Raw genomic sequence first — 18,902 nt, forward strand, 5'->3', positions numbered from 1 at the left:
GGTTAGCAAACAGCTCTCAAAAGCAAAGGGCTATGCACGCCTCCTTCATTCCTTTGCTACGGGTTGCAACATCTCCGCTGCAAGGAGATCCTGTCGAGCAGTTCCAGCCCCTCCCCACCTGAATTGCACCTGACAATTCATCACAACGCTCAGGTTACACTTGCGTGCAGTTTAGGAGGAAGGAAGGGCAGAGCACCTGTTACCTCCCAGGTGTGCTCTTCCAGCACCTTACCTGGGAACCTGCACAGCACTGCCTGGCCTGGAAGCAAAGCTTGGGGCGCTGTCAGGCGCGAGGGTGGCGTGGAGCCGTTTCTTCTGCGCGTTCTCCAACGATGCATTTCTGGGAAAGGAGGCGCCTTGGCCCCCGCCTGCTGGGGGTCGGGGTGCTGATGATTTTTGCCACGGCGGTGCTGAAATTTGCCCGTTGGAACTGTGACTTTGCCCAGCTGGGGAAAGGCTCCTGGGGCCGGTTCTGCCAAGGTAGGTTCTACCAGGCTGTGAGGCTCCTCCACTCGGGCGACCTCAACTGCTCCCGGATCACCAGAGGGGACACTGAAGAGGTCGAGAAGGCTCTGTTGAACCGGCTAAGTCGCAAAAAGAAGAGGGAGCCCCTGGGAGAGGAAGCGTACTTGAACATGACCAAGGACTGCCGAGCCTTCCGACAAGCCAGGAAGTTCATCGAGGTCCCCCTGAGCAAAGCGGAGGAAGACTTCCCCATTGCTTATTCCATGGTGATCCACGAGAAGATTGAGATGTTCGAACGGCTGCTAAGGTCCATCTACACCCCGCAAAATGTCTACTGTGTCCACGTTGATAAGAAGGCCCCCGAACCTTTCCAAAACGCAGTTCGGGCGATTGCATCCTGCTTTGAGAATGTCTTCCTGGTGGCTAAACAGGAGCGTGTGGTATATGCCTCTTGGTCACGGGTTCAAGCTGATTTGAACTGCATGGAAGAGTTACTTCAAAGCAAGGTGCGTTGGAGGTATCTCCTGAATACCTGCGGGACCGACTTCCCTATCAAGACCAATGCAGAGATCGTTGAAGCCCTAAAACTTCTGAATGGGAGAAACAACATGGAGTCAGAGAAACCGTCGGCAATCAAAACCGGCCGCTGGACAAACCACTACGAAGTGGCGGATTCTATCGTCCGGACGGACACCAAAAAGAGCCCTCCCCCTCAGCAGTCCCCGATGTTCACAGGTAATGCATATATCGTGGTCACCCGGGCCTTTGTCCAGCATCTCTTTGAAGACCCGGCTGCACGGCAGGTGCTGGAGTGGTGCAAAGACACGTATAGCCCGGACGAACATCTCTGGGCCACTTTGCATCGGATGCCTGGAGTGCCCGGCTCGGTCCCTTTCAACGGCAAATTCGACCTCACCGACATGAACGCCATTGCGAGAGCAGTGAAGTGGTCCTATACAGAAGGGGACGTCAGCAAGGGGGCTCCTTACCCCCCGTGTTCGGGCGCCCACCAGCGGGCGGTGTGCGTCTATGGAATAGGCGACCTCCCCTGGCTGATCACGCAGCACCACCTTTTCGCCAACAAGTTTGACCCCAGAGTGGATGACGATGTCATAACGTGCCTGGAAGAGCACCTTCGCCACAAGTCCATATTCGGGGAGGCACTCTGAGTGACCGATTCCTCAGCACGAGGGAGCGTATACAGACTGTCCTCTTGAGAACCTGCCCAGGTTTTGCAGAAGGAGGCCTCAGCACATTGCGAGGGTGCTCGCTCTCCGAAGCACCTCGCAACCAGCACGCCCTCTCTTAGGACCACAGGTGCGGGCAGGTGTGGATTTTCCAAAGGACAAGGTAGGCAGACGGGCAGACGGCATTTCCCCTGTGGGTCACAGGGAGGGAGCAGACTTGCAGAATCCAGAAAAGGAAGACAGGTACAAGAAAATGGCAACCCTTGAGTAGGTTAGCAGAAAAGTTGCCACAAATGTGCGGGCATTCGGGACTTCCAGGTCTCTTTGTCAGGTGAGATGTAACAAGATGAAGGTTGGCAGTAGGAGGGGAGAAGAGGTGAGAGAAAGGAATGCGGAGCCAGCGTTCGAGGTGAGAGGTCTTCGGAGTCCGTGCTTTGCCACTGGCAAAGAAGGCTTGGATTCTTAACCCCACTTCTGCTTCCCACAGCTGCTTTGCTGGCCAAGGAAATGAGTACCTGCTTGATGAGGGGTTGGGCAGGGGGTCCTGTGTGGCTTTTAGGATCTCCAAAGCACACCCACCAAGGAATGCTGAAGGAAGAAGGAACATTTTGCTCCGTGCTTTCATCTAGTTTGTTTCCTCCCCCACAATTAAATGTATGGCTCTGTTGTAACAGCACCGATCACCGATCAGCTTTGCTGCGAAGGCTTTGGGAGTTTTGCAAAGTCACAAGGAGACGCCCTTATTGGGCAAGCGAGCTTCTCCCCCAGAAGGACTGATGTGGCTCACACTAGATTCCAGCCTCACCTGGTAAGAAAACCAAAGGGCGTCATTTCTCAATCTCGATGCTTAACGTGGTTTCGCTCCCCCCAGACCTGCAAGCGAGATGAAAGGTGCGTGGCATTTTCAAAGAGCGCTCGCTTCCCCGTGAGGAGAGAGTGCCAGCAGCTTTGACTGACTTTGTGACTGGCTTGCTTTTTCGCTTGTGCGGATCCTGCCAGATGGAGGGTGGGGCACAGGGTGCCTGCAGGCGCTGGGGGGCCCCAGGCACACCGCTCCTCCCAATTCTTACGTACAAAATAATTTTCTATTTTCTGACTGCCAGTGGAGCCCCTGTCTGCTGCCGTCTTAATTTCGCCAGATGACCTTCCCTTTGTGTCCGAACACGCTCACTCTGGCAACTTCCTTATGCTTTACAGTCCTATTCCTCAAGTTTCCAGTGGCCAAAGGTGGCCTTGCACTTCGCTAGCCCATCCCGGAGTGGCGGTTCCTCCCGGGCAGAGCAGTGCTCCTTCCCCACTGCGAGGATCCGTCTCACTGGGGGGACTTCTGTCTCCCTTTGCTGGCCCCAGTCCAGCTTCCAAATTATCACCCCGCCGCTCCCACCCAAACAAGAGGGACGTGTTTGGCAGCTAGCAGCCACTAGCCATGAAAAGCCGTCAATGGCAAGGGGGAAACCGAGCTGGCCCAGCTAGTGGATGGAGAAGCACCAGCAGCAGGGACTTTGCCTCCCTGCCTTTTGAAAAGAGCCCTTGGCTGCCACGGACACGTGCCCTGCAACTGCTGGAGGAAGAGGAAGAGCAAAGACGAAGGATCCCTCGGTCGGCCCAGGGAGAAGAGCCCCCGATTCCTATTCAAGCAGGAACACCAGCGAGGGAAGAACAGCCTGACCCAAACAGACCCCTCTTTTCAAATTGCTTTGGGAGAGAACAACTGTCTGACAAGCGGCATCCAAATGTAATAAATACACACTTTCAAACAAGCATTTTGAGTGATCATTGTGCAAGCGTATTTATCTATGTATTGGCTAAACACAAAGCAAGGAAAAAGAGGAAAGGAATCCTTTCGTTCTCCCCATGAAAGGAATCCTTTCATTCTCCCCATTTGGCCTCTTTTTCTTCTGTTTAGGAGAGATATAAAGATGAGGATCATTGGCGTTCAACCCAGATGGCAGCACCTTCATGCAAGGTGCCCGCTTTTGCAGCTGCAAGAGCAATGCGGAAGGGAAGCATGCCGTCTAACGTTAACAAAGCACAAAAGGGGAGGCGGGTTAAAAGCCAGACAAGAAGGCTGGGTAAAGACAAGCCATGGTAGTTTGGGCCACTCTTGGTCTACCGTGTTGTCTGAACTTAGTTGTGGTATTTCACCTTGGTAAGTTTAGAAACCATGATAAGAAACAACCGTTTTTCCACACCACCAGGGCTTGCCGTATTGTCTGAAGCCAGGATTACAGTTTCCACAGTCCTGGTACGCCACTTTCACAAAGTCCCCTGGAACGAATGGGAAAAACGCCGGTTCTCCCATCAACTTCGTTGGTTGCCAGTTGAAATATGGGCCCAGTTCAAAGTGTTAATATTTAAAGCCCCAAATGGCTTGGGGGCAGGTTAGCTAAAGGAGCACATACCCCATAGGTCCCTACCCAGACCTTAAGATCATCACCTGAGATCCTTCTGAGACCCCCCCCAAAGGAAACAAAGAGGGTGGCTATGGGAAGGGTCTTTTTGGTAGTGGCACTTTTTGGTAGTGTATGAGAGCCAGTGTGGTGTAGTGGTGAAGAGCGTGGGACTGGGAATCAGACTATCTCGGGTTCGAGTCCCCGCTCAGCCATGGAGCCAACTGGGTGACTTTGGGCCAGTCACAGACTCTCAGCCCAACCTACCTCACAGGGCTGTTGTTGTGGGGATAAGATGGAGGAGGAGAGGTAAGCTGCCTTGAGCCCTTTGTAGGAAAAAGGCAGGATATAAACTGAAAAATAAAATAAAAAAAAATAAAATAAAGTTTAGAGCCAGCTTCTCAAAGAGGATTGCCTGGAGAAGATGCTTTTTATTTACCTAATATTTCAATAGCTAAAGTAATCTTAAGTGATTTTATGGTATGTCTTGTGTTTTAATGCTACTGTGTATTTGGTTTAAATGACTAAGGTTACGGTGTGATTTTATTGTGCGTTTTTTTCCGTATTTTTCTGCATTTCTATTGCTGCTGTTTTACAGTTGCAATGTGGTCCTGTAGCCAGTCCTAATGAAATGTTATAATAATAATAATTATAGAAATGTAATAATGATGATGATGATGATGATGATGAAAGGACTCTGCTCTTGTGTGCCCAATCCCCACCTCCCCCACCCACAGGAAGGACTGTATGAGTAACAGCATATTTTTGGGTGGCTCCCAGGAGCAAATCATAACCTGAGGCCCGTTGTGTTGTGTTTGCACATTAGTGCAAAGTGGTAGGAATTTGGGTGGGGATGGCTATCTGGCAACATCTCTCGTGCTTTCTCTTTCTCATCTGCTGCAGCTTGCAGAGGGCAAGTTTTGCTGTTCTAGCAGCGAGCAAGAAAGCGAGAGATGATTTGCTATATTTCCCTTTCCTTTGTTGGTTAATGCTTGTAGATGAGTGTGGCTTGTAGATATGTTTGTAGACTGCAGATAAGGAGAAGAAGCTAACCTGGTTTGTTTCCCAAAGTCTCCTTTCCACTGCACCCCACTTCTGTTTATCTCAGTTCTTCAACTTTGCTTGTAAGCATTTGTAAAACCAATGGCGACTGGACAAAATCCATCCAGAGAACAGTTACTGCTCTGTGGGAAAAAGAGAGGAAATTCAGAAGCCAGAAATGGCCACAAGCGCAAACTAACCCTTTTTCTCCTTCTCTCAATGCTCAAGGGCCTCGATTGAAATCAATGGGAGCTCCATCTTGGAAGCATAAAAGCAGCTTTCCCCAACTAGGGCCCCCCCCAGATGGGATGGGACTGCAACTGTGTTGGCCAGGCTGGCAGGAAATGATGGGAGTTGTAGTCCCAGCGCATCTGGAGGGCCCTGGGAAAGGGAAAGTCTGCGTAACAATAAGAGATTCTTCATACCGTGTACCATTAGCTTCTGCCGCTGCCTGCCGGGCTTCGGTGACAGCTGATTTTGAAGGGGGATTGGGCACATCCAGAGAGGAGAAGCAGGTCTGCCGTGGCCTATTACCCACTGTGGCTTAATAGAACCTCCATGTCAAGGGACAGTCTATCATCCTGCATAGAAAGTGCTGGGGCACGGACAACAAAGGAGTCTCCTCGTTGGCCGCTCTGGGGAACGCAGTGCTGAGTGAGGGGGAGCTTTGCTCCGACCCGGGAGAACGCTGCTTCTGCTCCAGACAGATGCCCACAGAGAGCAGGGTTAGGAAGGACGGGGACAGGAAGCCGCCCCTCTCTGGTTTGGTTTGCTTTTTGCTTTACACCACTTCTCCAAAAAACTCTTTGACCTATATTCAGAAATACCTCTCCCTACATTATTTGAACACGATGGATTAATGCTTTCTGGTGGGGCAAGAGGCAACTCCTTCTTTAGAGGAAACAAGGCAAATGCAGCGGCCGGTGGGATGGGCCAGGCCGTCAGAACAATCATCAGTAATTCCAATGGCAGATTTATGGCATCTGCCTTCTCCACCCAGCAGAGGCACCCCACCCAGTACAACCGTCCCGTGGCAATGGCCGCAGCCTGAAACCGGGCGCTTTGGTGGGGCCACCCCACGCGTGAGGGCCATGGCCATTCGCATGCCCTTCCCCCAGCCCCACCTGAGCTCCTCCACCTGCAGCTTGGCTACTACCCGGCCACTGTGGCGCCGGTCCTGCGTCCCGCAGAAACACCCTGTCGCGGCCACCTGAGGCCAAGCCCAACGCCAGCCCTCGGAGCGGGCCACGGCTTTTGCTGTCACTCGCCCTGAATTAGCTAGCCCACACAGACGGCGGGCAAGTCCTTTCTTGCCGCTGGCTACCTGGGAGAAGCACCATAGGCCAGATCCCCAACTCATGCCCTCCCTTTCCTCTTCGCGCTCGGTAAAGATAAAGCTCGTGCTGTGCTTTATGCGACAGGACCCCAAAAGGGGCAAGGAAGGGAGGGAATCCAGCCCCATAACCTGCCTGAGCAAGTTTATTACAGGGCAAACAGAAGATAAGGGAAGGAATGTCTTATGGAGGAAGCCCAAGGGGGCAGAACAACCTGCTCCAAAGATCCTGGTCTGCCCCATTGTCTGTGAAGAGTGAGACGGGAAAGGGACAGGTTTATACCAAGTTCCTTGTTGACGTTCCTTACAGTGCTTGCATCTGCCAGTGTGGCTGGCGAAAAGTCAAGTCGGGATGAGGGAGGGGCTGCTCGGGGTGGGCCTGAGGTGATACTTGGCAAGGTGCAGCTTGGACTGACAGCCACGGCGAAATTTGCATTGGCTGGATGGCACATAGCTTGGAAATTCCCCGAAAGGGCCAGTCCCTGGAACTCCTCAAGTTTGGCTGCACAGAGCAGAGCCAGTTAATGGATCTACTCTGGACTCTTCCACAAGGTCCGGAAGGTGTGCAAGTTCGGACGCAGAGCCTTGCACACCTGGCGAGGGAACCTGGCTGCCTGAAGGGTGCCACTGTTCTCGACCACCGATTTGCCACGCACGTCATGACTTAAAAGCATAATGTGTGAAGAAGCCCCGAGGGCCAGACGGCATGCTGATCTTTGGTGTGGCTGCACTTGGAATATCGCACTTGTTTCTGGTCGCCTTACCGGAAAACTTGAGTTGGGAAAGTACCGAAAAGGGCAGCAAAAATGATCAGGGGGCTGGAGTAGCCCCCCTGTGAGGAGGGGCTACAACAACTGGGCCTCAGGAAAAGGCGAGGAAGGGGGAATATGATGGAGCTGAGCGTGGTGCATGAAGAAGTGGAGAAAAATGTTTCCTTTTCCCTTAACACTGGAACCTGTGGTCATCCCATGAAGCAGGAAGTGCCCACCCCACCTCCAAGGGAGAAAGGTTGCAAAACAGAGGCTGGTAAGGATCTGTTCCCAATGTTGAAATCAGAAACTTGGCAGAGAGGCAAGCGACTAACCTGTTTGGTTCACTTCCAGTTCAGGTTGAGCTGCAACCCGCGCCTGCCGGACAGCAGTACAGTCCCCGCTTGGAATTGGAGCAGGGCTCAGTTCTGTTTGCTGAAGATGAGCCAATAAATCTGTCCTGTTTGAAATTGAATCTGTCTCAATTCTCCCCCGAAGCAGCAGCCCTGGGGAAGGCTGCATCAGTCAAGCTGCAGGGCCAAGGACTCACATGACGAAGAAATCAACCCCTGCCCCCAGAAGCCCCTGGCGCACCAGGAGGAAGGCGTCTCGTTTTCTGTGGGGTAGAATGATTTTGCGAATAAAGAACATTCTCCTTGCCTCTCCCCTACCTGCATTTGGATGCGGTTAAGCAGAGAAGCAGACTGACCTAATGATAGTTGGTGAAGTTCAGGGGCTAACAGAAGCTGCATCCCATGAAATAGGCAAGAAATACAGCTTTAAACAGGAATACTTGGTGGGAAATTTATATCAGAGTGCAGTTTTCATTTGCACAGCTGTTGCCATCCAAACTCTTAGAAGAGAAATGCTTTGCCTCACCTGCGTCTCCCAGTCACCTCCCCCATTGCGTTACATTACAGGACACTGGTTTATATAGTGCAATAAGCCACCCCCGCACCCAAAATCCTGGGCTGACAATTGGGCACCCAGCAGGTAGCAAGTCCCCTTCTATTCCTCCCCCCCCCCCCGCTCAGTCCTACCGGGGCACCCCAGGGGCTCAGGAAATGAAAACATGTGTGTTGCCCATTTTTTACATATATATATATGTGCGACCCAAGGAAAACCCTTGTAAAGGAACCCCGAGTTTGACAGCTAGAGTTCAAACCTGTCAAGTTCAAACCTTTACAAGGGTTTTCCTTGGGGAAGGAGCAATGTTGGACTGGGATGAACCTCTGTGTACATTTAAGCTCCAGTTTCCACACAACGCCCCGCTCTGTAAAGTGACCAAGAGTTTCGGGAGCTAGCTATCAGACTCCCAAACCCCTTTAAAAGAGTGGGGAAGTTCACGTGTGCCCCTGGGTGAGCCGCTGGAGGGACAAAAGCAGGGGCAAAAGAGAACAACTTTGCTGCAAAAGGGTAAGAACTTTGCTTATCTCCCCGCACCCCTTTTTTACAGCAGAAGATCACCAGCTGTCCAAGTTGTCAAAGTATTGTGTCCCTCAAAAAGAAAAAAACAAAGGAGGAAATATGCTTTTGTGCCTTCAAGGTCCATGGAACCTTGTATCCAGTGTTGTAATAGAAACACATAGGCAACTAAGCAGGAAGTGTTAACGTGTTAGCAAGTAAGATGCCTGAATAAGCAATTAACCTCAAAGTAAATTTATTTTATGTCTACATACAAGTTGAGGAAGATCTCTCAGTGATAGGAATTTCTAGGGCAGCAACAAAAGCATGTAATGTTATACAGTTCGGAAAAATCAAGTTTTCCAATCTGTCGAAGAGTAAACTTAACATGAATACGAAGAAGCCAGAGCAAACTCAGCACTCCCCTCCCCTCCACTGGGGGCTGGGGTGTTTCCAAATCCTCTCCCCATCCACTAGGCCTTCCTCTTACTGCAGCATAATCGAAGCTGCACAGCAAACTGACGCCTGGCATAGTTGCAAAGTCAAATGGCCAAGAAAGCCTTCAATTCCTTCTCATGGCGTTGGAATCCTTATAATTCTGCTGCATTCAGAGAGCAGGGAAATCTAAGGTGGTCAAAGCAGTTTTGTGTTGCAATCAGGGCTCACTTCACTGAAGGCCAAGTGGGGCAGAGACACCATGGAGGAAAAGTGATCATGTGATGCAAGAGCAAACATACGTGGAATGTGGTGTGCTCACTTTATTATTTCCTACAAGGACAAGATCCAAAATTTAACAATGAGCTTGGGCTTCAAAGTCTCAGGTTAAGGTACGCTAAAATGCCAGCTGAGTGTTTAATGTCATCACAACTAAGCTTTAGGGGCAATAGGCTTAAATTCCTGGATGTGTTCTTTCTTTCATAGAGCATTTCTCAGCAGAATATACCTTTCAGGTTAGTTTGGTATCTGTTTGTTTGAAGGCTTGCAATAGAGCTTATACAAGCAAAATCAGTCCTGGAGGAGTTTTGCAAACAACCTGCACCAACAGAAAGAAGAATAAGTGCATCAAGCCAGAAAGCAAAAATGACAAAACTGTGGCTGACGTACTTTGGACACATCACAGGAAAGCAAGACTTCCTGGAGAAGCCAAGCATGTCAGAGAAGACCAGATACGAGACGAACGGACTCTGCGAAGGAAGCCGCTGCCGCTAATGGAACGGAATGGAGCTGTCATGGGCAGGAGAGTCAATGGGTCTCTCATTCGTAAGGTCGCCGTAAGTCAGAGACAACTTTGTGGAATGTGACCACACACAAAATCATTCTTAAAAAAAGCTACTCTATAATCCATGCATGTTGTAGGAGAGAGAGAGGGACAGGGGGTTATCGTCATCTGCAAACACTTAAACTGGAGTGAAGAAAAATGGAAACTAGATGGGAGCGGAGATGAAGTATCCAGGAGAAACCACCCGTGAGGAGCACACACAACGGCCACATGTTGCTGAAGGCCCCACTAGAATAGCACTGGACTTTAGTCTGGGTCACACTGCTTCAGAAACAGCCTGCAGGTTAACCTCAAGGGGCTGTGCAGGAAGCACCAGCTAAGCAAGAACTCCTGACTTCTGCGGTGCGCTCCCATCTCATTTGGCCTTCAGCACTATAAAATCACACGGACTGTGTTACAGATACACATAAAATCAGAAGTGTCATCAATAATTCCATCTACCTAGAAATCAGGAAGGCAGCAACAACTCCATGGGCTCCACACATTTGAGAGGGAACGAAGAGCATTGTGATACCAGAACGGTGGCACTCCGAGTCGTTTAAGGGGTTAAACAGTCCCGAGCTAACCCTACCACAGACCACAGGTTTGCATCCAACAAAGCAGACTGCTCTCTCTCCAGCCTACTAAAACCGGCCTCTTAACTTCCAGTGTGCTGGTTTTCTCCTCCATCTACGGTCGCAGCCTCTCACACTGCTCCGGCCTGTTTACCCCACGGCAGAAGGGGGCAAGGATGACTGAGGCCTTGCCAGAGTGCGCTGCGAAGCGCCGGAGGCATTAGAAGGCTGGTGCATGTGCTTTGCCAAGGAAGAACCGCTTTGGAAGGGGGCTCTTGAAGGCCTCCGGCAGGGAGCTCTCCCAGCGCCTCCTACCCAAACCTTTTAGGCAGAGGTGGCAGGGCCTGGTGCCCGGAACTTTCTGCTCTACCCACTGAGCCAGGATGCCTCCTTATCTTTTGTCTCCTGTTACCAAGGAGCCGCACATGTGGAACAGGACTCAGGTCTAATCATGACTCGCTAAGGAGTTTTAAATAAAAGGTTTATTGGAGCTACCTTGACGAACCAAAAAGCAACAGCGTATCATCCTTATGGTTTGTTTCACTTTTAAAAAAAGCAAGATCCTTTGTCTTCATGCCCTCCAGGCAGTGAACTGAAAAGATGCTCTGCAGAGATCTTGCCAACAGTTCCCAAAGGCATTCTGGCATGGATTCCTCATGTCTTCGCCATTAGAATAGCCATCCACACAGTCTCTGGCCCTGCTCCACTGCCAGAAGTGCAGCCCCTTAAAGGTAATGCTGGCACGGAGATGCCACCTCGTCACTCAGCAGAATTGGTGCCAGTATCTACAAGAGAGGAGAATGGAAGTTAGACAGGCAAGCACAGATGAAGGCCCGGGAGGGGGGATCTGCCAGAGGCTGTTTCAATTCTGGATAGGAGTCTTAAGTCCCGAATGAGGTGCTCCGCACTGTGCAGAGAAGGGTTTCCTGACTGCCCTTTCCCCATTTCCTTCCAAAGCCTCGAAGCCTCTTAAGGACAGGCAGCTGCAGCTGCTTTAAGCAGTAACGGGTTTATTGGAGCTTGTACATCCACGAGCAGAGAAGGCATAAACCCACTGACTCAACCTGAAGCGGCCCCAGAAGTACCAAACGGGCACCCAGAGTTTTTGTCTGTTTGCTGTGGAAAGGATGTAACTGATCACTTCCGAGGTGGTTGAAGACTAATCCATACTTGGACTGCTTGCTTCAACTGAACTGTGCTAAGAGGAAAGCTCTTCCAGATGCTTGCAGGGGCTTATCCAGAGGCAAAGAAAGGGGGCCTTGTAACAGAGTGGCTACATTTGGAATCCTGCACATAGTTCCTGTTAGTCCATCTCAAAGAGATGCACCACAGGCACAGAAAAGAGCTATCAGCAGATCAGGATGCTAGTGCTTCTTCCCTAGGAAAGAAGACTAAAGCAAGAGGCAAGAGGGAGGAGGTTAGTTTCATAAAACTAAGCATCATGTGGAACAAGAAGCTATTGTCAATCTCCTGTCGCACCAGGCTGCCCAACGAAATTGTTGGCCAGAAGATTTAGGACAGACAAAAGAACACACAGCCCCAAGCAATCTTTGGTGGAATCTTCTACCAAAGGACACGGCGATGGTCACGTGCTTGGATGGCTCTCAAGGGAGAGTAGAGCAATTCATGGAGAAGGAGATCTACTGATGCAATGACGGAGGGTGGAACTTGCATGTTCAAAGGTACCACATCCTTGAATAATAGTTGCTGGGGAAGCGGAGAGCGGAAAAGACCACCTTTGCCTTCTAGGGGGCCTCTCAGAGGTATCTGGCTGACCACTGTGAGAAACAGATGCTGGATTAGGTGGCACCAACCTATCCCAGCAGGGCTCCTTCCACAGAAAGAAAGACAGACCGACTGACAGACCGACCGACCTTTATAGCTAGCTAGCTAGCATTTGTATGCCGTCCCATCGCTTAGCCTCAGGACGGCTTACATAAAATAAAATAAAATAAAATAAAATAAAATAAAATAAAATAAAACATAATACAAATAAAATCCAGATCCACCCTGGCTGCATAATAAAACCTAAAAACTGATGTTAAAAGTTATTAAAATATCGTTGAAATAAAAAGGTCTTAGCCTGACGCCGAAAAACAAATAACGACGGATTATAAAAAGAGGCAAGAATGTCAATGGAGGATGTCGGAAATGTAATAAAGTAGATGTGGCTTTCTACCATATGTGGTGGACTAGTGACATAATGAAAAGATTTTGGAAGCTGATACATGTGGAAATACAAAAAACCTTTAAAACTTATTTTCCTAGGAGTCCTGAGAATATGCTTTTGAACATAATGCCAGAGACCTTTTCAAAGAACATGTCAGAAATATTCAAATACATGATGCCTGGTGCAAGAAGTGCAATTGCTTCTGAATGGAAACCAACACCAGGCTGCCCAGCAAAGGAACACTGGAAGAATAAGTTGGCCGAGTACACAGTGATGGTAAAATAACTGATTATGAAAACAGAAGACGAACTGAAGAATTTAATGATAAATGGAAATTCTATTATAGCAGTATAATTAATATGATGTAAAAGGAAGCTTGTTAAAATATTGTCGATTTAACATTGATTTGAAGTTATTGGAAAATTTGTTGGTATAGGGAACTATAATCATTCTTTTTTCAAGCTTCAACAGAGTATTGATTGACAGAAGGATAGAAAGTGCTGGCCTCTTTGGAAATTTGCAGGTTATGAATGTATAGGTTATACTTGTTTAAGATCCCTTAGAAATTTCATTTCGATTTTTTCTTACATTCTTCTTCCTTCTGTACTTTAAGAAAACAATGATAAACTATTTAAAAGAAACAAACAACAACAAAGCACAAAAGAAACCTGAAGAAAACAAGACTCCGTTTCTTTTTGAATTCCTACCCAGGACTGCAAGATTAAGAGTGCTGTCAGTCACCTCACAGGTCATGAAACATGATTGGTGAGCTGATTTTGATTGTACGGTGAAGGAGAATGGAATTAAAGGGGCTAAAAGATCATATTTGCACTTCAGATTCTAAGGCAGTTCTCAAACCAGGTAAGGGTGCTGGGAGTGAACACGTCTTCACTACAGGTCCTTAAACAGAGGCTGGGCACCCCTTGGCTCAGTCCTGGATTTCTGATGCCAAGTGCAGGTTAGCCAGGAGGCTTCTAAGAGATCAGTGGGCTTACACAAACCTAACACACCTGGGGCAGGCAGAATGAACAAGCTTCCAAGTTTTCCATCAAGCACTTTGCTCATGTCAGGGAAGAGAACTTTGATAGCCTGGAGTTCTAATTATATTTTGGAAATAGCTATGCAAACGCCAGCAAGGACTGTTCAGAATTGTGCCAACTGAGTTGTATCTATTTTGCATAGTTTATACCTCCGCCAAGGTTCAGGCTTTCAAAGGAAACATGCCTTTTTCACAGGCCAAAGCGTTGAGGTGAGGAGAAAACCAAACAAATACGAGTTTTAGCTGGACAGAGGGGTGGGAGGCTAACAGGTGGGGTTGCCCTTCTGCCACCTGGGCTCAGCATCTCTACACACAACAAGGGCACAGGACTTACTTTTCCCATCACAGGCTACTATTTTCACTTTATCCACTTTCACAAGCTCAGTGACCTCTCTGAACTCAACGTCGTTCAGTACAAACGTCCAAACGTTGTCACAAAATCTGTATGTGTTCAGAGAGCCCTTTTGGAAGAAAAACGAGGGTGTCTCAGTAATTGCCAGCAGGCTGGCTAACAGTATCTGCTCACGAGTTGTGCCATCCAAGCTTGATGCCCTTGAAGCCACCTTGCCCGCATCCCATGTGTCCTGAGAAAGGGTGTACACAGAGTGCCCCCTTGTGGCCATTGAAGGAATATTAGCACCAAATAGATGGGGGAGTCAGAACAGAGGAATACTAGGTTCAGAAGAAACCAAGAGGGGCAGACTTTTTTTTAGCTGCAGCCCTGTTGCTTCAGAATTCTCCCATTTCTAAGCTCATCTGGCCTCTTCTCTCTGATGTGACCATCCTTAATTCTTTGTCTCAGTACCGTAAACCGAAGCCACGCAGCAGAAGTAGCCTCTCGATTTGGATCAATGTGCTATGTTACAAGGTTGCCTCGTGCAGCCCCTATGGGATAGTGATTCTCCGAAAAGGTAAACACTACTTGATTAGTATAATCAGACAGCTTCTCTGCTATGTAGCAATTATTGCTTTGTTTCAGAACAGAATAGAAACACCACTGTGCCAAGTTGTTACCAACTGCTCAGTGGTGGATTTCAGCCACAGTCATGAATGGCGGGCTGGGGGACGCTGAAAGTTTTAATCTTAAGGCATAAGGTTACACTTCAGTGACACAACAGTATGAACTATGCAGTGGCCTCCCCAGGTAAGTTTCTCAAGGTCCCTTGCTGCCTGCTTTTAAGCAGGAGCCCAGGCTAATTTTTTAGCGGGTAGTTTTAGTCGAGTGTTTGAGATCACCACCCCTGCCGCCCCCCCCCCCCCCCAGTAGCTCTGCAGCAGAGCAGAGTCTGCGAGTCGAGCTTCTGGGTCTGACCCCTGGGACTAGAACTCCAGCTGGAAATTGTGGTGGCGATTCTGGGTTATATGGGCCAGCTAACTGAACTGGGATAAGGCAACTTCCTCTGCTCCCATGTCCTACTAGGATGTTCTGCGGACCATAGGATGTTTCACATCTCTCATCTGAGGACAGAGGGAAAAGAGGAGGAGACCCAGCTCTAACTTCCCTTCCTACTGCTGTGGAAACTTCCTCTGGTCTTACCCCTCCAACTTCATTTCAGGAGGGCATTCTATGGACAGGTCAAGCTTGGCTCTAGAGCAGAAATTACAGTAAACCACGGAAAATATTTTCCACTCCTAGGTAGCACTTAGTGTTCTTACCCTGAAATTGACTCTGTTTCTGACCCGCTGTGCCAATGCAGAATTGATAGCTTTGTCAAACTGCAGAAGTACTTTAAGTGCAAGCTGAGGGGTGATCTGCTGAGACTGAAAGCGGGAAGAGAAAAACCTTCAGCTTCAAGGATGAATTATATTCGGGATAGACAGAAGCTTGACTCTGCAAAAATCTTTAAATTATTGTTTTCCTTTTAAACATTCACACACCATGCACAGCTGCCAAAAATGAATACTTTTATCCCACCCAATTACACTGCACGTCTCTGGACAACTTGCAAACCAAACACCCAATAAATGCATATAAACCCATAATAATCCATAATAATAATCCACGACTGAGCATTTTAATCTTTGCTCATCAATGAGACCATGGAGAGAAAGTGGAAAATAAGCACATCCTCTACATCTTTTCCAGTTATATTTTGAAAACCTAGTGTGGCCTGTCCGTAAAACATTTATTCACCACTGGAAAGTTCAGGCTTACAGGGGCAAAGCAGTCTACGCCATACCTGTATGAGTTCATCCAGGCTTTCCTGAAGACTGTTTCCCAGCGTGGTGTTTCTATAGAGCTGGTAGGCCATGGTTCAGGAAAATGGCAAAACTGTTGTTGAACATCCACAGACCTGAAGAAGCCTCGCTTTTACCACGGACCTGGGAAATCCAGCACAACAATTACTAAGCTAGCCTGAGGAAGGGAAAGCATGCATGGTACAAACTGTGCTAACATGGTTCTCAAGCACAGTCTTCTTTCAAAAGAAGAATCTGGAAGTCAAACAGGTTACTAAACGATCAACATTACAAAAGAAAAACAGGCAGGCAGGCAGAAAGGGAATCACAACTTACAACAGGATTGGGCAGCAGGTATCATCTGCTTCGAACTACAGCTTTTTGGCTAGGCTGTCTGAGGCTGATGGGAGTTGTAGTCCAAAATATTTGGAGGAAACCTGGTTGCCTATCCCAGCTTAGAAACATAGCTTGCCCATGCATTCAGTGCTGGTCACACATCACTTTTCAAGGCTGTGGCAGAACACAACATGGGCATCTACCCAGCAGTACCCAAACACAGATTTTAAAATCTTTTGGACTTAGTTATACCTCTGCCACAAATGCAGAGCATAAATGACCCTCTAAACCAGACCTGGGCATTGTACGGCCTGCGGGCCACATCTGGTCCGATGGCTGACCCTGCCTGGCCCGCATGAGGTCCCTGGCAAATTAAAAGTCAATGCAAATATGTATCGTCGTAATATAGATACAAGCAATACAACTGCACTGCTTTTATTTTAAAGGATCTGCTAAATTGAACTGAATTTATTGCTTTTCATGTAATGTTAATGTTTTTGTGAATATTCATTAAATAGTGTTGTTCTGTGCTCCACATTTTCATTGGATCATTGTAATGTTTCATTTACTGTTTTTATACAGATATATATTGAGCAGAGCTGTAAGTGTATTGGCTCGGCCCTTAACAACTGTCACAGTTTCTCATGTGGCCCCAGAGGAAAATTAATTGCCACCCCTGCTCCAGACAAAAATAAATAGCCTTTGAGACTTTGTTATCAACAGTAACTGCCATATCTATAGGCAAGAATAATTACCAGGATATTGTTACTTATTTTAGAAATTTCTACCAACACAGATAAAATGCATGTAACATGCATTGCAGGTAGCCTACCTATTTACTCAGTTAAGGCAACTGGCAGTTGCAGTTTTATTTACTAGCCTTCTGGTAGGTGAAGGGGATATTTTGAAGAGATGATGTTCTGTAAAGATATTTTTTTTTACATTTTACAACAGGCCAACTCTCCACTCCATTGTTTTTAAGCTGCTAATAAATCAAACTATAAGAATCCCACAGAAATATTGAAAGATGAGGACAAAGACAAATACAAGATCTGTACTCTCCCAGTTCCAGGGCCTTTAAATATAGCCTTGGCATTAGAATGTTTTAGATGCAGCATTAATGGCAATTCATTTAAAGCTGAAAGATATGCAAAATGAGTTGCATGAGGCGGCCCCTGTGCTTCCTCCAAATATATCTGGTCATATCAGAGTAGCCACAGGATGACCTTTTTATTTCAACGCCATCCTGCCTTTACATAAATAATTATGCATTTATGTGTACAGGTCTACCTAACTGTATCACACCTCCCAGTTAAGCTTCACGCTCTATGGATGTGATGTCGCCGACCCTAGTGCATGGCTGGTCAAGGCATGCAGGGACCTGCAGCGCCTGCTTCTACCTAAGCACGCACTGGATCGTGCCCTATACAATGAAAAGCCACGCAGTGCCGCCAGCAGGACCCTAAGCACATCTGGAGGGCTTAGAGGGCACCACCCCCAATCCTGACTCCCTGGCAGCCCCCCCCCCCCGCTAGCCAGCCCCCACCCCTGCATTGCCATTTCATGAGGAGCTGCTGCTGCCGCCGCCGCCAGTTACAGGAATGGGCCGTGAGGACGAGGACCGCCGGGCGAGAACCACCGAGCCTTCCCAAGCTCTCCCGGGCGCGGGTCACGGGAGCGTGGACGGGCTCCGGCGCGCCTCTGGGAGGCGCCTGTTGCTGCGGTGATTTACACTGCGAGGCCGGCCACGACCACCCGCCTGCCTGCGCACCTCCCGGCTGGTGAGGCCTCCCCGCCCCTGGGCTGCCGCCCGAGCTGGGACCCCGTCCCCGGAGGAAGCGACACCTGCAGGGGGAGAAGGCGGCGGCGGCGGCGGGCGGGCCCGGCCGGCTCTTGGCGCGCTTGACGGTCCCGAACGAAGGGGCGGCGGCGGCGGCGAGCGGCGTTCTTCCTTTCCCTCCCTTTCCTCCCTCAGGAAACCTCGACCCGGAAGCAAAAGTGGCACCAGGCGGAAGTCGCAACCACGGAGTTCCTGAAGCCACTGGAACGCCCTTCGCGCCGCTGTGCTGAGCGCATCCGCATCTATAGAGGGGGGGGGGGAAGAGCGGCCTCATCCGCGGCCTCCGGAGCCCAGACGCGGCGCATGCGCAGCCAGGCCGCTCTATCCCTGGCTTCTGCTGCGCAGCTGGGGGGTGGGGGGAGATCACTGAAGAGTTTAGCTGGGGAAACAGCCTACCCCCCCATTAAAAAAAAAAAAAGCCAAACCAGTCTTCCCAGTCCCAAATTGCAGGATCCACCCCTGCCCCAGACCGTCATCACGCTGCCTGCCCTTGCGCGCGTTTACTCGAGAGCAAGCCCCACTGAAGGCCGGCTGCAGAGAAAGATGGGGCACGGATATGGGAATAAAGAATAGAAGCGAGAAAATAGTGGGGAGGTTTCCTCCGATTTCTCCAAAAATCCCTGCGGGAGAAGACACTGAAACGCACTTATTTTTGCCTACTTCCAGAGAAATGCGGTTGCCTTCCTGGCTTAAGTGCCTTCGGGAACTAACAACCGTATCTTAAGGCAGCCTTTCCCCACCCTGGTGCTCTCCAGGCTGCCTCAAGTGACTGTAGGATGCTGATAAAGATATAAACAAAAGTTCACACTCTTCTGCTTTTTAGGGCTGTTTCTTAGGGTCGCAGCTTCACTAGGGCGGATGAGAGTTATATCCCAACAATATCCCAACTGAGAGTTGACAGTTTCCCTACCTCCAACTTGAAAGGGTGCTTCATGAG

The 18,902-nt window shown here is 49.1% G+C and overlaps 2 protein-coding genes across 4 annotated transcripts; one reads left to right on the top strand and one right to left on the bottom strand.

Annotated features, from left to right (window-relative positions):
• Nucleotides 1–316: 316 nt before the first annotated feature.
• GCNT3 (glucosaminyl (N-acetyl) transferase 3, mucin type) lies at nucleotides 317–1,634 on the top strand. The gene has a single exon (XM_044438976.1). It carries the CDS (start codon nucleotides 333–335, stop codon nucleotides 1,632–1,634), a length of 1,302 nt encoding a protein of 433 aa, XP_044294911.1. The 5' UTR covers nucleotides 317–332.
• Nucleotides 1,635–10,866: 9,232 nt separating this feature from the next.
• Nucleotides 10,867–18,082, bottom strand: GTF2A2 (general transcription factor IIA subunit 2). 3 transcript variants are annotated; one of them, XM_044438982.1, is made up of 5 exons: nucleotides 17,971–18,082; nucleotides 15,792–15,933; nucleotides 15,268–15,372; nucleotides 13,946–14,072; nucleotides 10,867–11,187 (listed from the first exon to the last, which is right to left on the bottom strand). In XM_044438982.1, the coding sequence occupies exons 2-5, from the start codon at nucleotides 15,861–15,863 to the stop codon at nucleotides 11,162–11,164; spliced, it is 330 nt and encodes a 109-aa protein (XP_044294917.1). In that variant the 5' UTR covers nucleotides 15,864–15,933; nucleotides 17,971–18,082; the 3' UTR covers nucleotides 10,867–11,161. The 3 variants fall into 3 exon arrangements, with proteins under 3 accessions (XP_044294917.1, XP_044294916.1, XP_044294914.1); XM_044438981.1 differs by lacking the exon at nucleotides 17,971–18,082 and adding an exon at nucleotides 16,958–17,583; XM_044438979.1 differs by lacking the exon at nucleotides 17,971–18,082 and adding an exon at nucleotides 16,126–16,469.
• Nucleotides 18,083–18,902: the final 820 nt, after the last annotated feature.

This window comes from Varanus komodoensis, unplaced genomic scaffold (genome assembly GCF_004798865.1).
Source record: "Varanus komodoensis strain SLA01 unplaced genomic scaffold, ASM479886v1 scaffold33, whole genome shotgun sequence".
Classification (NCBI taxonomy): Eukaryota; Metazoa; Chordata; class Lepidosauria; order Squamata; family Varanidae; genus Varanus; species Varanus komodoensis.